This window comes from Dryobates pubescens, chromosome 13 (genome assembly GCF_014839835.1).
Source record: "Dryobates pubescens isolate bDryPub1 chromosome 13, bDryPub1.pri, whole genome shotgun sequence".
Taxonomy (NCBI): Eukaryota; Metazoa; Chordata; class Aves; order Piciformes; family Picidae; genus Dryobates; species Dryobates pubescens.
This window is the reverse complement of record NC_071624.1, coordinates 8047335-8064689: the sequence shown is the minus strand read 5'-3', so window position 1 is coordinate 8064689 and position 17355 is coordinate 8047335. Positions and strand designations below refer to the sequence as shown.

Below are 17355 nucleotides of genomic sequence, written 5' to 3'. Positions count from 1 at the left end.
TGGTTTAATGACCATGGCAGTCTTAAGTTGACAGCTGGACTTCCTAGAGGTCTTTTCCAAGTGAAACAATTCTGTGATTCTATAATAGGTCTGACCCCCACATCACAGTCACGAACATTGCAGGAAGGCAAAGCAGACACGTTAGGACATAAATTTATTTCTGAATAAATGGCAACATTCAGAAGTACAGAGAAACTGCATCACACTGTTACAACTCTGTCATGGTATTTGTGCTTTGTAGGCTAAGTAAACACTTATTCTATCACACCAAAAACTGACAACTACCTGTATTTGGCTGAGAAATAAATACACCTTTCCACGATGAGCTCAAAGCACTCCATCTGTAACACTTGATGCTTTAGTGACTTCCAGCCTTGGAATTGCTGAGCTTCCAGAGGAGCTACTTATGTGGTGGGAGTTCTGGATACTCAGCAGCTCTTGGGGCAGGCCCAGGACTGCATGGTTCTGCTCAGTGTAGGCGATAAACTGACCTTTGTTGTTACAGTAAAGCTACCCTCGCTGTTGTGTGCACCCTGCAGAGCAGGCGTGGCGTTACTGGTGGCGTTTCATGTTCCACGGTAACGTAAAGTGATGCAACCATGCAGGTTGAGGAATGGTTTGAAAGATAGAATTGACAGTATGGCTCTTTTAATAAATTATTTAAAACTACTTCAAAGTTTTCAAAAATACTTAGTGCAAAAGGATAGCTGTTTTTCTCTTTCCCAAGAAATATTACAGAGGCATATCCTGTTGTATGGAAAATAAAATATCTCTCAAGTACTTTTATTTGGGCAAGCAGGCAGGGTTTCTATTTCACTCTTTGGGTGGGGAGAGATGAAAGAGCTATTTTCACAGGAATAACTGTGATGTGACCAGTTGCAATTTACCTTTAAATTCCAACCCAAGCTCTTTGGACGAGTCAAGAGACTGCATTGTTAAGTGCGTGGTACTAACTGATCATCTCAACCAGGTGACACCACAGCACATCTTGGCAAACAGCTAGAGAGACATTAGTGATGTGAGCTATCACATCATCCAGACACTGACACCCCAAAAATGAACAGGTATCTGCTGAAATGTTAACCATTGCTTTGCTTTCTTCTAAGTTACAAAACCAAAGAGTTTTATGAGCTGAAACTTTTCAGATACACATTTCTTCACCTTGTTAACAATTTACTGGATTAAACTAAAATAGTATTTTTTCCCCACTTCTTTTAACTGATCTGTGGCAGGTTACAGAGTGCTTGAAACAGAAGCACTTTGCATAAGGACGGTACTGTCATTACTCCCCCTCACTGGGTAGGGACACTGAGGCACAGAGGTGAAGCGACTCATGGCAGGTCTGTGGCGGGACCAGGTGTAGAGCCCTACTGCCTCAGTGGGCAGCTGTGCTCAAGGGTATTCTGGGTGTGGCTGCACCATGCTGTGCTGTGTTGCCTCCATGTGCAGAGAAGTGAATTCTGAGGGCAGTGACCCCGAAGCTGGATTTCACTTCACTGAGATGGGAGTTGGGAACAGCTATAGAGGAGAAATAATCATCTTGAAAGAAAGTGTTTCCAGCAGCTTTTTACTGTGGCATCTGACTGTGAAGGTCTTAAGGGTTGAAAAGTTTCCACCCCTTAGCAGACTGTGGGGATTTAAAAACAGAATCATTATTTCACTAGGGTCATGGGTGTCTCCAGGCTGCATGGATAAACTCTGGCTCCAATAGTCAAACTGTACAAATAGTGGTGTGTTAAACCTGAATGTTAGTGTACTATTCCATTTAGCTGATTGATTTAACCAAACTGATGAAAAAGGTACATATTAGATACTTAATTAAGCCTTTACTGTGTAGTCCATTAGTTCAGAAAGCTGCAAACCCAGCCCCTCCTAGTCCAGTCCATCCTATAGCACAATGTGTCATGAGTCCCTTGCCGTACAGACAGACACAATACACCTTGGCTCACTCTGCTCCGTGTGCAGTCATGGAATGGATGCGTGCTCTTCCTGTGGAGATTGTCCATCTGTGCCCGTTTTACCTACTGATGTTCAGAAATCCACTGCTCAGTTAAAGTGGAACCAAATGGAGACACTGAGGAGGTGAACTTCCTTAGCCCAGCTCAAGAAGCCAGTCGAACAGGCTGGATGTCATCTGTCTGCCTTCCTCGCTGAGCTTGCAGTACTGCACCACGGCTTGGAAGATATCCCCCACCTTCCAGGACTTCTGCTGAACTAACTGCACAACATCTAAAAACTAAACAAGAGAACAAACCACTCTCAGCATCTGGCTGATGTTTGTTAAATACACACACAGAGCTGCCAGAGCATCCTTTGAATGGGCACAATTCACCATGTGGCAACAGAAAGGCTCCTTCCACATAGGAAGTGTGACTACCCCTTTGAAAGAAAACCCAAACCTCTTCATCCATATTAGCTGAATTTTAATGGCTATTTAATATTCTGTATTTCCACACACATCCCATGCTATTTTAAATGTTCACATAGCACTGGTGAGAGGGAATCTAGGCAAACATCTGTCACATGAAGACGTTTGCCACAGTCGTGGTTGAACCACAGAGAGTATCCACACATCATTTTTTCTCAACTTTCAGACAAACCAGAGGTTAAATACACATTCTTAAGCAGCTGTGAAAAATCCTGAATTTTGTCCACTTTGTACTTAATAATGGGCTTCACCATGTCCTGCATCTAGCCCTGTTTCTTCCTGAAGCACATAAAGGAAAATCAAAGCTTTTCAGTTCTTTGAATTCCACAATCAGTATCAAATTAGCTTGTCCCTTCGATGCTTCCAGTTCCACACCACCCAAGAAAACAGTCTCGAGCTGATGTAGCTGTTTGCTATTTACATACTGAAGCCTAAACTTTTAATATGTATTTTAATGCCCTTTAATAGGCACACGATTGCCACGAGTGCTGTTGTCGGCAGGATGTGCCTCATTATTCTCCAGTGTCTCTCTGCAATTGAATTAGCTGTCTGCCAAAGCACATGGGTAAAGCTGACAGCTGCTGCTTTCATTAGCTGCAATTTGCACTGCTGTTGCTGAATGCATTTTAAATGATGTTTATGATTCCCAAATGCATGTACTCAAGAAAATCAAACAATATCTCTGTTACTCAAAATGATCTTCTCATGAAAGACCAAAATACTGATTTCTAATACTTCTTTCGTTAATTAAGTTGAACACTTGGATACTTAGAATCATAGAATCATTAAGGTTGGAGAAGGCCTCTAAAATCAAGTCCAACCTTCCACCCACACCTCCATGACCTCTAGACCTCAAGTGCCCCATCTACTTGTTTTTTGAACACTTCCAGGAATGGTGACTCCACCTCCCTGGGCAGTCTGTTCCAATGCCTCATCACTCCTTCACTAAATAAATTCTTCCTAATAGCCTGTCTAAACTTCCCCTGGTGCAGTTTGAGGCAATTTCCTCTAGTCCTGTTGTTAGTTACTCAGAAGAAGGGGCCAACACCAGCCTCACTACAACCTCCTTTTGGGTGACTGTAGAGAGCAATGAGGTGTTGTCTCAGCTTTCTCTTCTTCAGGCTAAACAATCCCAGTTCCCTCAGCCACTCCTCATAAGACTTGACCTCCAAACTGCTCACCAGCTTTGTTGCCCTTCTCTGGGCACACTCCAGCACCTTCTTATACTGTAGTGCCCAAAGGTGGGACACAGTATTTGTGGTGCAGCCTCACCAGGGCTCAGTACAGGGGCACAATTACTTCCCTCTCCTGCTGGCCACACTATTCCTGATTGATGTCAGGATGCTGTTGGCCTTCTTGGCCACCTGAGCCCACTGCTGGCTCATGTTCATACAGCAGTCAACCAGCACCCCCAGGTTCTTTTCTGCTGAGCAAGCTTTCCAGCCCCTCTGCCCCAAGCTTGTGGTGCTGCATGAGGTTGTTCTGACCCCAGTGCAGGACCCAGCACTTGGCCTTGCTGAACCTCATACAACTGACCATAGCCCATTGGCCCAAGTTATCCAGGTAAGGCTTACCTTAAATTCTGTCATTTTTACTTTTGGTAGTAAACAGCAGCATTGCTGTCTTGCAAACACAGATGGTTTTGCACCTGCTCTTAAGCCCAGTAACTTCAATAAATCATAGCTGCTGCTGTGATGAAATTGCATTGATAGTATTCTCCAGTACCTTTTCAATTCTGTTTTCCTGAGACTTCTTAAAATAGATGGTTGGGATTCCAAGTTCAGAGGCAGCTATCCACTGCAGGGTGGCTCTCAGCTCCGCATCAGGGCTGTCCGGTTCCATATCAAAGTTTATCACCAGCAGGTCCTTCTGACAGTTAGCTGTGCCCACTGAAAGCTCAGAAGTGCTTTCTGGAAAAACAATCCCAACAGTTAGTGTGCCATGACTTGTGTTAACCTCAGATTGTCTGTTTGAATCAATACAGTTCAACTTACCCTCCGTATTTTCTGTCTGTTCTGTAAGGAAAACTTTTTCTTCCACTAATTCACTTAGAAACAAACAACAACAGAGCTCATTAGTGATATTTAGGAACAGTCTACAGCATTGCTTCACGATGGATAAACTTTTCCCTCAATGTAAGACCTAGAAAACTGCAAGGAAAAAGCTACACAGGATGAAATAATACAACACTGAATACATTTCATGGATTTAATCTTTGAATCAGGAAAAGCTTTGGGAATTGGAGCATTATTCCCCTAAGAGGATGAAGAACTTGTACTAGCTGCACCGCCTTTCACCAGGATCTCTGTATCTTTAGTTAGAGCATGACAAGCAAATGACATTATGGTATGGCACAGCAAGTCTCATAGCCTGGGTGGAATACTGAACCTACAGTGTTCTGCAGGGCTATACTCCCTGGCTGAACATGTTCCAGGCTGGCTTTCTGGTTTTAACTTTTGTAGTTAAATACAGTAGTAACTGTTGGCCACTCTAGCTACTGCTGCTTTAAAACACATTACTGTTTGGATAAACAAACTCCGTTTACACCTTGTAAGGATTTCCATCTCTATCTTAAACTACAGGAAACAAACTCCAGGCATGTGGTCACTGCTTCAGCTTCCCTTTCTGAACATACACATGGCAGGAGACTGCACAATCACTGCTGCTGTCCCGCTCTTTCCCATGTTCCTGGAGGGACGTCACTCACAGTGCATATCCCCAGCCTGTCCAATTCTGCCCTCAATCCGGAGGATGCTGCAGGTGTCAGGTTTTTCTAGCCTGGAGGGACACTAGTCTTTAACACCTTCGTTCACAGGACTTCAGACTCTTCCCCAAGGCTGTAAAAAGTCCAGGTTAGATACACTAGTGCAGCAGGTGCTGCAAAAGGTGAGAGGCAAGGATCAAATGGCAGCATGCAATGTATGCTTTGTCATGACTTGGAATCACAGATGCTTAATAACCTCCTTCCCAGTGGATTTGTTTCCAGTTCTCTCTTTGAAAAGCAGATGTATTCTGTGCCTTGACTTTGATCTGTGGAAGTAAAAACTCCTCATACCTATTAGGCCTGCATCTGAGAACAGCCCCTGGAAGCTAAGGGGAGTCAGAAATGTATCCCTTTGGTCCTTGAAATATAAGGGAGAGAGGTCACTGCCTGCTGTGAGGATGGGAATGTTTCACAAGGTTAGTCTCTGAATCAGCAGCTGAGAGGGAATGTGTCTAACTCACAAACACCCAGGTTTCTTACAGAATAAAACCCCTCTCAAAGGACAGTTGTGGTATAGTCTGGTAACAAGCTGTGAAGGTTTCCTGATGTCACCAACTACACAAAGCTTGCCGTTACGACGTGTGATGTGTGGTCTGTATGCTTCTGCCATGGCCATGACCTGATGGCATCACCAGCTGGCAGGTGACACCAGGTTTCAGGGTACCAGAATCTTTAGGCAGGTACTTGCACATCTCTTGATAATTTATCAGCATGCTCAGTAGAATCATGCTCAGAAACAACAGGAAAATGTATGGTGGGCCAAATTATTATTATTATTATTATTATTGAATGTTATCATATATTTTCCTTTGACTTTAATGGCTCCTTGTTTGCTTGACCTTACTTGCTGTTACAGCAGAGTTTTGGCAATATTTGAAGTTTTTCAGAGAAGAAAGTTTATACTATGATAGTGCAGAACAACTCTTTTAGGAAGAGTGGTTGCTGGATCCATGTTCTCTTGAAATCCATCTGGCTGGGCTTTCCTGTCGTCTTTCACTGTCTGGTGCTGTCACTCTGCACAGGCACCTGCATGTGCTTTCTTCTGAATCTAAGGGCTGGCTCAGCAGCAGGCACAGAGCTGGGCTTGGCACATTTTAGATGGTGTAAATGATTTGCAGTTAAAATCAGACTAAACATCAAGTCTCACTTCAGTGACTACTTACTTAATCACAGGAGAAGATGTCACGTTCTCCTGATAAATTTCCAGGTCCATAATGCCAAGACTGCTAGTGGTACTGCTGTTGCCATTGCTGACAAAGCAAAAGTTTAAACATTAGTGCCAAGCTGTGCCTAACATGTCTCCATACATCTTTCTTTAATTTCTTTATGCACAAAGCAAAGTGAGGATGCTGCTCCTGCTATGCAGAGTTCCACAAAATCACTTCTGCTCAGCAAGTGGTTCCCAGGATGAAGCACTCTAATATGCTCAAAATAATGAGGCTTTTATTACAACAGTTCTAGATGGAGCATGAATCAAGTGATGCTGTAAACTGGAGAGGAAAAAAAAAGTGGCCTATCTTCTTGCAAATGGCTTCTGCAAAGAACATTAGGCCTCAGACTCATGTACAGAGATGTCCTGGAGAAAACCTGCAGAGATTCAGATACCTCTGAACGCGGCAAGTTACAGCAAGGTGTGTGGTTGCCCATCACCACTTACCTGTTTGGTGTCTGTCACCGGCCCCCATGTCAGTGTATTACATCGTACCCCAAAGGCTCTCGGGGACCTGAGGGAACCCACAGGCACAGTGACAGCCCCTCCTGTTTCTGACTGCTCTGCAAGACTGAGGTTTAAATTAAAGCCAGTGCTCAATGGGACCAGTAATGACCAAAAGTATTCTCTTTGCCTTCTTTACAAGAACCAAGTTTTACATCTGAGAGAATGTGGAAAAGACAGCCCCAGTTCACTTGATGGCATTGTTATGGATTTGACAGATCATGTCATGTTGCATGAACAGGCTGTGGATGTGCTGGCTGCAAGTCAATCAGCATATACTAATTTGGTGTGGCAAACTAATCTGAACCACTCCATTTGTAGTGGAAAAGCAACTAACAGTGTTTTTCCTTATGTGGGAAGGACTGATTAGACAGTTCCTTTCCCCATCAATCAGTGTCACACCATGGGTTCAGACCTATCTCAGCAGAGCCCAAAGGCACCACACAACAGCTCTCTCAGACCAAGGGCTTTGTCATGAGCTGGTACTGCAATAGTGGGATGAATGATCACCCACAGATGGGCTCTGTGCTGTATTTTTTCAGCCAGCCAACAGTGCTCTCTGATAGAGACTCTCTTCCCTGCTTCATTGCCACACTCTTCCCTCCTTAATATCCTGGTGACAGGGGTAATTACATGACATTTTAAAACCTAATCTAAGAGCACGTGAAGGAAAACTCTTGTTCAATTTGAAGTCATGAAAGGGATGAAGTCAGACTAACATCACTTTGCACAAACTCTGAGGACTCTAACATTTTTAAATGTGTCCTGACTTAAACAAGAATGAAAAGCCACACACTGCACTGGGAGCTCTGGAACTTATGCCTTTTGTGTGGGAGCTCAGCCATCCTCTGCTGATGTGCTCCCCTGTGCCAGGCTAAGCAGCTCAGGGCTCTGTCTCTGCTCTCAGTGCACAGATACCCGGTGGGAGAACAGCAGTCTCATCAATCTCAGCTAAAGAGATGCCAAAATAAACATTATGCAAATAGTAGTGGATAGATCAAAGGCAAGACAGTAGCAATTAGCTTGTCCGATGGCCCTTTTGCTGTAGGACTGAGGCACTTGAGTGGTGCCAGGAGGGCTTTTTTGTCTGAATTTAGTTGCTCACCAGTAACAAAAAGACCTGGCTGAGAACCAGGATGTGGCTAGCTCTTACCAATACAGCGGTGAACTCTGTCCTTAGGCTGTCTTTACAGTATTCTGCATCAACCTCCTCATTCCTGACACGTGGCACTCAAACCCCTGCCTTGGTTGACTAGACCATGTTGTGCACTGAGAACACACAATTGTGGTACCTCAGGGATCGCTCGCTGAGCTGTAGGTAGCTGCTTGTGTCGTCGGGATTGTCCTCATCATTAGCGAGCTGGGACCAGCTGCCTGTGCTCTCCTCACTGCTGCTGAGGTGGTTCGGGAATTCTTCAGCTGCTTTTGTCTCTCCTGGGATTTCAGCATCAGCTCTGCTCTGTGGGCTGCTGCTGGTGGGGTGAAAAGGCAGCACATTGGCATTGTAATACAGGCAAACAAACCAGTCTTCAGACCGTGCGGCTTGTTAAGGTCACCCATGCTGCAGAATCACAGAGATGCAAGAGACTGGACAGGCTTATAACTTATTCACAAAGTCCAGCTGAACATATGGGCTTGAGATGCTTTTAAAAAAGGGTCATCTCATGACTGCTATAAACAAACACAAAATGAAGTGAGCCCTATGCTGAAGTATGCACAGGAAAGGTTCAGCTGGGACAGGAAGATTTTGCCCATACAGAAGGAACTGCTCAATGCACGGGCTGACTGCACTTCAGTGGTTGAATATGGGGTGTATGTTAGTGCAAAACAGGGAGTTCTTTGAAAAGGATCCCTCTCCTACTAATGGCTGAGTAAGTTTCTTGCCAGGGTTTCCTACTCTGTTAGTACTGCAGATCTCAAAGTGTGGTGGGAGTTGATCTCTTCTTTCCAGTATCAGGTGATGGAATGAGAGGAAATGGCCTGAAATTGTGCCAGGGGAGCTTTAGGTTTGACATTAGGAAAAATTTCTTTCCTGAAGGAGTGGTCAGGTAGTGGAACAGGCTGCCCAGGGAGGTGGTGGAGTCGCCATCCCTGCAGGTGTTCAAGAAATGTGCGTACATGGCACTTTGGGACATCATTTAATGGCCATGGTAGCATTAGGTTGATGGTTGGACTTGATGATCTTAGAGGTCTTTTCCAGCCAAAACAATTCTGTGATTCTATGATTGTTCTAAGATCTCTAACTTACTGATGCCTCTCAGGGTCTTTGCTGCTTAGGGTGGGGAAGGACAAAGTGTTCTTTTTCTAGGCAGGTGTGCAGCAGGGAGTCAGAAATCAGACCAAATGTGGTGCCCAGACTGAGTTTAGAAAGCACAGGTGAGGGGAAAAGTGCTTTATAATTGTGCACATTTGACATGGCACACACACACATACACATACACCTACTCCCTCAAAACCAGACACAAACATGCCCTTAACTGCAGATGGGGAAGTTACTGAGAAGAGACTGAGCTGAAAAGTAAAAGTAGTGAACAGAAATAGTTCTGTTCCATAACTCAACTCAGGACATTTCAGAGCATACTGAGACAAGATCATGGAATTGTGTCATAGAATCAGAGAATGGTTTGGGTTGGAACATCATCTAGCTTCAAACTCCACCTCCCCCTGGGCAGGGATACCTTCCACTAGACCAGGGCTTGTCCAGCATGGCCTTGAACACCTCAAAGGAAAACCTGGAACCTCCCTGGGCAACATATTCCAGTGTCTAACCACCCTCACTGTAAAGAATTTCTTCCTAATCACCAGTCTAAATCTCCTCTCTTCCATCTTAAAGCCATTGTCCTTTATCCTGTCTCTACAAGCCCTTGTAAAAAGTCCCTCCCCAGCTTTCTTGTAGGCCCCCTTCAGGTACTTGAAGGTCTCCATGGAGCCTTCTCTTCTCCAGGCTGATCACCCCCAACTCAGCCTTTTGCTATCCGTGATACTGTGGGTATATCCTTTTGCCATGCTTACACTTTCAGGTCAATGGAGAAGTTCCTGCATTGATAGTGGATGCTAGAGAGGCAGGTGCCTGTATGGAGTAAAGGGACTTGCTTGCCTGAGGGCCTCTGCTCTGCCCAGCCATCAGCATCTGTCACTAACTGTGCCCGCGGAAGGGCCCTGTCTGCCTGAGGGCCTCTGCTCTGCCCAGCCATCAGCATCTGTCACTAACTGTGCCCGAGGAAGGGCCCTGTCTGCCTGAGGGCCTCTGCTCTGCCCAGCCATCAGCATCTGTCACTAACTCTGCCTGTCAGCCCTGGCCTGCAGGTACCAGCCTCATCCTGAGGGACCATGATGGTGCTGAGTGGCCAGGCCAAAGGGTGCTGGTGTCACTCAGGTTTTTAATGCAGGGCAGGGAGTGCTAGCACTTGGTCCAAACCCTGGGGGATTCTGTGGGTGCTGTTATTTGGTGTTTTGTCATTTGTTCATTCATTATGCGACTCCATCTCAGAGCATCAACGCTATGAACTGACAGTTGGAACTCTCAGCACTGACAGGACTGGCTCTGCTGCACAGCCTCCCTACAGGGAACAGCTCCCTTTCCTTGCTGATGGCCTCTTTCCCCAGGCCTGCAGCACTTTTTAATTTTTTTTTTGCTCATTGACTGTATGTCTGCTTGGTACTTTGCCTGGAGCCCTGTGTGCCTGCATCCACACCAGCAAGTAACTTCATGCAGTAGGAGTGGATCAAAGCAATCAGTGCTGACACTTTAATATCTACATTCTATATATTTTTAGGGTTTTACTTCAGCCATCACAAGTGCTTCAAATCCATGTGAAGAACCACTGGAAGCTTTGCTTTCCCAGCAGGGACACTAGCATATCTGAGACACACTTGTGCAGCTTCTAGCCGAGATTCCTTTTCAAGAGATCGCATTTGATGTCGCTAGCAGAGCCAGTGCATGGAAATGGAACCATGCTGCATCGCCAAAGCAAAATGCTCATGTAGCCTCTGCTTGCTAATTCTGCCCTACCAATCCTACTGCTCTACTGCCCATAGCCACCTTGAGAACTCTGCACCAAAGGCAGAGGAAGAGTTTTGATTAAAGAGTTCACAAACTGTGCAAAAATAACTTCATTTTCAAACTGCCAAGGTTCCAAAGAGGAGGATTTCTAAATGTATCTCATTAAACACAGGTGGGTTCAAGGGAAGAGGAAGGTTAGTGCAGGAGAGTCAGTATGAAAGAATAGTGATGTTATGATAATTATCCCCCTAATTGCTACCATCCACAGGGAAGCTCAGGCTTTCTTACTTTGTCAAAAGCCAAAACAGAGCGCTGCCTAGAACAAAATGAGCTACAGAACAGTTTCTAACAGTGTCAGTGCACTCTTCCCAGCACTTTGCGATAATGGGGTGCTATAGAGCTCCAAATGATCGGCAGTTTAGATACCATTAAAGTAACAGATACAATGAAGTAGAGTTAAAAATAGGCAAGGCCCTGAGAGAGAGAGCCTTGCTCGTAACCTCCCAGCATCCACAGCAACCCTCCGCACTTGCTCTGTGCTCTCATGCTGGGCTGACACTGTGTCTTAACCAAAGCAAGTTACGGCTTTCCCAGCAAAAGGAGCACAGTAGCAAGGAGAGGATCCTTTGGGATGAACACCATGAAATGAAAGTAAAATTTTATTCTTTTCTCTGTCTAAATTTATCCAGAGCAATCTTAAACCAAGGAGTGAGTGTTGCTTTTAATTACTATTTTACTTCTCCACTAAAGCATTTTTATTACTTCTAGCTCCAGACTGTAAACATAAGGCTAAACTCAAAACTCATGGAAGTCTGGTCTTGTTTCCAGGCACACTAAGCATTAGTTACACAAACAGGCACAGCAGACAACTACAGGTCCAATTCTGCTGTCTTCCTTTTTATGCTGCCTTTCAGTTATTTAATTTAAATTGAGATATCAGCCAGCACTAAATTAAAGTTCAAACTTTGTCTGTCTTTCCTGTCTTGACTGTGGAAGACCAGCATTCACAGAGAGACAACTGCCTTGTCTGTGCAGTATTGAATTGAACTCAGAACCACAGGACTATTGTGTTCAATGTGAGTTTGCTCTAGAGATCAGCGCTGTGACATATGATGGGGTGACTTTGGGCTGTAAACCTGTAGTAAGAATTTAACCTGTTCCTTTCTCTTATCTTGTTCCTTTATCAAAACAGTTTTTACTGGGAATTGAAACACCAAAGCAATGTGCTGATTTGATGGCTTGCCACTTACCTGTTTCGCAGGGAATTGGAAACGGTGTGTTTCCCATCATGAGCTTCTGGAGGCTTTTCTTTGCTTAGATGCTCCTTTCCAGAAGGCCCACGTGAAGTTAAAGACTCCAAGTCTTTGTCTGGTTCGTCTCGTTGATCAGTTTCTATCTGAATTAAAGGCACTTCCCTGTGCTGACCCACAGGGAGGCATGCAGAGCTCTTCACAGGCTCTTTTTTCTCCACATTTGCACCATCCACACTGGATTTTGACTGACTCGGAGTTGTGCTTTGGGAGTGTTTGCTTTCCAACATGTGTTCTTGGTTTGTACAATCAAAGGAGTCCTGCTGGACAACAATTAAACTTTTACCACTCTCAACAATATTTGCAGCCAGTCTGTTTGCATATTGTTCCACCTGTGGTGGGGAGTCACTGTGGAAATGCTCTGTCTCTGCAGCTTCAGCCTCATCCGCTATGATTTTGTTCTTGCGCATAAGAGATTCAATAGAACTTGCCCACGTCTCGTGAATCAACATGTCCGTTATCTGGTCGGTCTTGCACCTTTGGTACAGGCATGAGTCAGACTTGCAAAGGCCTGCAGAAGCCACGGTACTGACCGGCTGCACGCTTAAAGAATCCTGGTGGTGGTGGGCAAATCCATCTAATGAATTTGCCTTCACTGGGACATTCACTGTTAGCCTAGAGCCTGATGCTCTGCTATCAGGCACCGATGACTGCCTAAAGCAAAAAGGTGATCGTAGGGAAGGTGGAAGCAAGCTGCCACACCAGTCCTTTGCATTCCGAGAGGAAGATAAGTTATCTTTATTTTCCTTTTCTATTTCTCTTAGCATATACCTATAAAACTCTTCAGTGATGCTTTCTGTGCTGGACTGTTTTGATGGGCAACTTGGCCTTACATTAAGGTGCCCATTTTTCTTGGCTACCTGTTGCAAAGCAGAATTTAAGATGCTGTTTGCATTTTTTCCTGCATAGTAATCCAATAATAAATCAAACCCTCTTCCTTCATTTTCCATCTGGTTCACCATAAACCTTGAAAATTCATCTGTAATGCTTTCGCAACTCGACTGCTTTGAGACAGAACTTGTCTGACTCACAGAGTGACCCAAGGTGTTCATTAGGCCTAAGGTATTCAAAGAAGTTTTGGAATCCGAGTCCTCCTCTGGTATGCTCTCACAGCTTGAGGCCTTGGCTCGGCTCCATCTGTCACAATGCAGCCTGTTTCTGGGGTGGTTTGGACCCTGCCAGATGCTGTCAACCACAGAAAGCTCAGAGAGGTTCATGATCTTGGCAGCCACTTCATCTGCAAAGATACTGACTGAATTTGGTGTGTCCTCGAGGTTTATAGACTCATCTACTACCCGATTCATCAGTCTCTCCTTTAGCTCAGGATGCTCATCTGTTTTTCTTTTGATCTCACTGAGTCGAGGTGCTCTGTGCTTCCGAACAACTGAACCATTAGCGTGGGGTTCCTTCTTCCGCTTCATGGTCCTGCATGATAAACTCTGGGTCACCAAATATTCGTTGCCTCTCTTCCACGCACAGAACCAGGGCTGCTTCCCATTTGAATTTTCCAGACAAATGGCTGCTATTTCTGTTGCCATAGAGACAACTGTTTCTGCCAATTCTTCTGCAAAATCTGTTATACAGTATTTGTCCACTGAATTCTTCACCTGCAGCACAGGCTGGGAGGGAAGCAGGATGTGATTTCCTAGTAGTGACAAGCTAACCTGGAGGTCGTTGTTTAGCACTGTCTCACTCTTGTGCTTGCCATGACTCTCTGTGTTCTCGGTGGCACTGGAAGATAGCTCTTCCTGAACACCATTGTTTGCAAAGCTATTTTCTCTGTCTGAAAATGACCTGTAGTCCTTCTTCTTCTGAATATTGTTATTCTGGGTTGGGGATTTGTAACAGTCTCGTGTGGTTCTTTTCAGGTATCTTCTCTTGGGGGATGTTTTTGCAATGAGTGCGTTATGCCCTGTGGCTCTACTCACTGGTTCTGAATTCAGTGTGGCACTTTCCTTGCTATTCACATCTTTTGCGTTGCTGCTCCTGGTGTTTGAGACATTTCCCAGATCTTTGCTAGCACTGGTGCTGTAGGATGTACCAAAAGGCTCAACAGCAGATGGATCATGGGGGCTGTGTGACATTTCATGTGCTGTGGCCTGTGTTGACCATCCTTCTGGTGTTGTTACTTTCTCTGCTTTTGTCCCCTTGGAGAAAAGAGGAGAACACTCTTCAACTTGCCTTATGTCGTTCATCTTCTTGCAAGTGAAATATATCACATTAAAAAGCAGCTCGTTTGCAGTCTCCATGAAAATGTCTTGTGCACTTGAGCCATTTTCTGCGTGGGGGCAAAGCTGTCTCCTCTTCCTCACCTCTTCAATGGAATGCCGTAGAATAATATTGGATAGGTTTTGCGCAAGTTCATCCCTGATTACTTCACCTGTGTGTGGACTCTGCGGCCTCGCTGCCGTCTCGATAATTTTCCCGTGCATGGATTCCATAAAATGCCCTACATTTCTGTACGTGTTGGGTGCTGTCAGGATGATTGATGCCTCCTTCAGAAGTGTCTCGGCGATGCTGCTGTTTAGCTTCTCCATGCTGCTTCCTATAGCTAAGCTGCAGTGCAGAGTGACAGCTGTGGATGTCTGAGCAGCAGACAGCAGTCCACTTGAAGTTACGGAGTACTTCTCTTCCTTCGTTTCCCCCAGACCACAGACAGCTACAGCACTTGCTACCTGAGTCATGCCACACAGTGCAGATGGAAATGAATATTCTGTGCCAGCACAGTCGTCGAGTAGCTGTGGTGATGCTGTGTGTAGCTCTTCATTATCAACTGCTCCACTTTTGGAGTCTGCTGCTTCTTGATCCCGTCTGAATCTTTCTGCAGCCTGGGGACTGGAAATGGTTCCAATAACAGTGGCTGCACAAGCTAAAGCCACCTCCAGAGCGCTCTGACCATGCCCGTTCGACTGTTCTTCCTCAAAGTAATCCAAAACCTCAGAAGAACTTTCTGCCTCAGCCCAGTGGCACAGGCTGGGGAAGGCAGCCCCTGGCCAGTCAGACACGTTCTCTGAACTGTCTGGGCTTTGCACAATGACTATCTTGGGAAGTTCGTTCCATGATCGGGAAGCAGATATGTCCTCTGACTTACAGGAGCTTCCTACGGAGATGCTGATGGCAGCCTCCTCACTAAAAGTGGGCTGAGACTGTGACAGTCTAATGAATGCATCCTGCAGAACAGATTCTGCCAAATTTGTGGCATACTGACCTGTAGTCGCCGGCTCTTTCTGCAAGGGAGGGTCACTGTTACTGATGTCTGCACAATCTTCCCTGTCTGTCTTCCCACTGTGTTCCACTGCTGGGTCACACAAAGGCTCCGGCTCCTCTTTAGCCATTCCGGTTAAAGATCCATCTTCTAACATGTGTGCTGAGCAGGAATTTTCTGCCGTGCTAGTCAAATTAGTAGTACTAAAGGATGAAGTAGATCTTCCAGCTAATTCCTTCTGCAACACTGTTTCCTGGTCTGACTTCTCTTCAGCTTGTAAGATGCCATCTTCAGCCCCACCGTTCACAGCTTCAGGGACTCTAGGAGCAGCAGTATCTTTAGGAATGCAGCTCCTTTCCAGAATCAATGGCAGCCTGGCCTTTCTGTAGTGCAGACTTTCAAATCCCTTTCCTTTATTTTTTTTTACATCCAAAGATGCTTCTGAAACACTTACTTTTTCATGACCTGTTAAAAGAATGAAAGAAATGAGTTTTTGCAGAGTACCCTGTATTACTGTATAACACACTCCTGCTCTGTGAAACTCCTGCACAGCCATGTATCCCTCCCTTTGAACAGGTTGGGAACATGGATGGCTGTCCAGTTTCTAAACTACAAACAGACACATGCATGAATTATCAGAGTGCAGTTTCTGTAAGCACTGCCACGAACAAGGGGACACAGTCTCAAGCTGCGCCAAGGGAAGTTTAGGCTCGAGGTGAGGAGAAAGTTCTTCACTGAGCGAGTTGTTCGTCATTGGAATGTGCTGCCCAGGGAGGTGGTGGAGTCCCCGTCCCTAGAGGTGTTCAAGAGGGGATTGGACGTGGCACTTGGTGCCATGGTCTAGTCATGAGGTCTGTGGTGACAGGTTGGACTCGATGATCTTTGAGGTCTCTTCCAACCTTGGTGATACTGTGACTGCCCTGCTGAACAAACAACAGCAGAATTACATTCAGTCCCATTGCTTTTACCAGATTTATATTCATCAGCCTCGTTGTCATCCTCAAGGTGCTCAGATGCTGTGAGGAAATCTTCTTCTATGGAGGACACGGAGCAGTTTGTGTCATCCTCGGGCTTTAAGATGTGAGTGTCTGTCTGCAGCTGTCTCTCCTGAACGAGCTCGAGTCCAATCAGAAACTTGTTTATTTCAAAAATGATGCAGCTTGTGCTGTTCTTCCTGTCCCCCCTGGCACACTGAACCAGGCAGACATCTGCCAGCCAAGGACACTGGAGGAAAGGAATCTCAAATGGTTATTGAATTAAAACATAAATCTTATTTTAAGCATCCTTCTCTATAAATACCTCAGGAATGTCCCATTGCAAAGACACAATGTGAGTTGCCTGTAACACAGTGTGCAGTTACACATATGCCAGAATAAGCCCACCTGGGCTGACACAGGCCTGTCAGCAGAGAACCCAGCTGCAGCACAGGACATCTTTATTTGGCTGAAATTACAGAGCTGATTATTTTCAATCAACTCCTTTAAAGGCAGAGACTCATCTGCTTTGAGCCAGGTCAGTTAGCCCCCTGACATGCTGTTACCAGTGGCCTTGTACCACCCACTGCCATGTTTCTGGAGTGAATTGGCTGAGGGTCTGAGCTCCTTCTCAGGACCACCTCTGCTGCAAGGCTTGTTTGAAGGCAGCCCTACACATATTGCCTGGTGAGACTGGTAAGAGCAGGTCACCTTCACATGTTCTGCCAGGCCGCTTTTAAATTGTGGGGGTTTTTGGTTCTTTACTCCTCCTCTTGTTCCTTATTTGCCCAGAGCCCAATTATTTCAGACCAGTATAGCCCCCACTGAAAATGGGCTCCACTGGATGCTGTGCCTAGACTTATATGAAACTGTTTTACCTAGAGCAACTGGACAATTAAGTTGAAAGTTGGACAGAAGATGGAAGAAAGAAACTCTTCTTATCCTCATTGTATTGAT

At 45.3% G+C, this 17355-nt stretch overlaps 1 protein-coding gene across 7 annotated transcripts in view; it reads right to left on the bottom strand.

The window, feature by feature from the left end:
• Positions 1–868: 868 nt before the first annotated feature.
• Positions 869–17355, bottom strand: part of SPHKAP (SPHK1 interactor, AKAP domain containing) — a 65198-nt gene continuing 48711 nt past the window's right edge. For 2 of the 7 annotated variants that reach the window (XM_054166245.1, XM_054166249.1), the window contains exons 6-11: positions 16393–16648; positions 12160–15889; positions 8199–8378; positions 6356–6442; positions 4154–4475; positions 869–2236 (exon numbers count right to left, since the gene is read on the bottom strand). In XM_054166245.1, coding sequence (XP_054022220.1) covers positions 2093–2236; positions 4154–4475; positions 6356–6442; positions 8199–8378; positions 12160–15889; positions 16393–16648 — 4719 coding nt within the window. In that variant the 3' untranslated portion in view covers positions 869–2092. Of the gene's footprint in view, positions 2237–4153; positions 4476–6355; positions 6443–8198; positions 8379–12159; positions 15890–16392; positions 16649–17355 lie in introns of those variants that run through there. The other 5 variants (XM_054166247.1, XM_054166250.1, XM_054166246.1 and 2 more) reach the window with 5 other exon arrangements.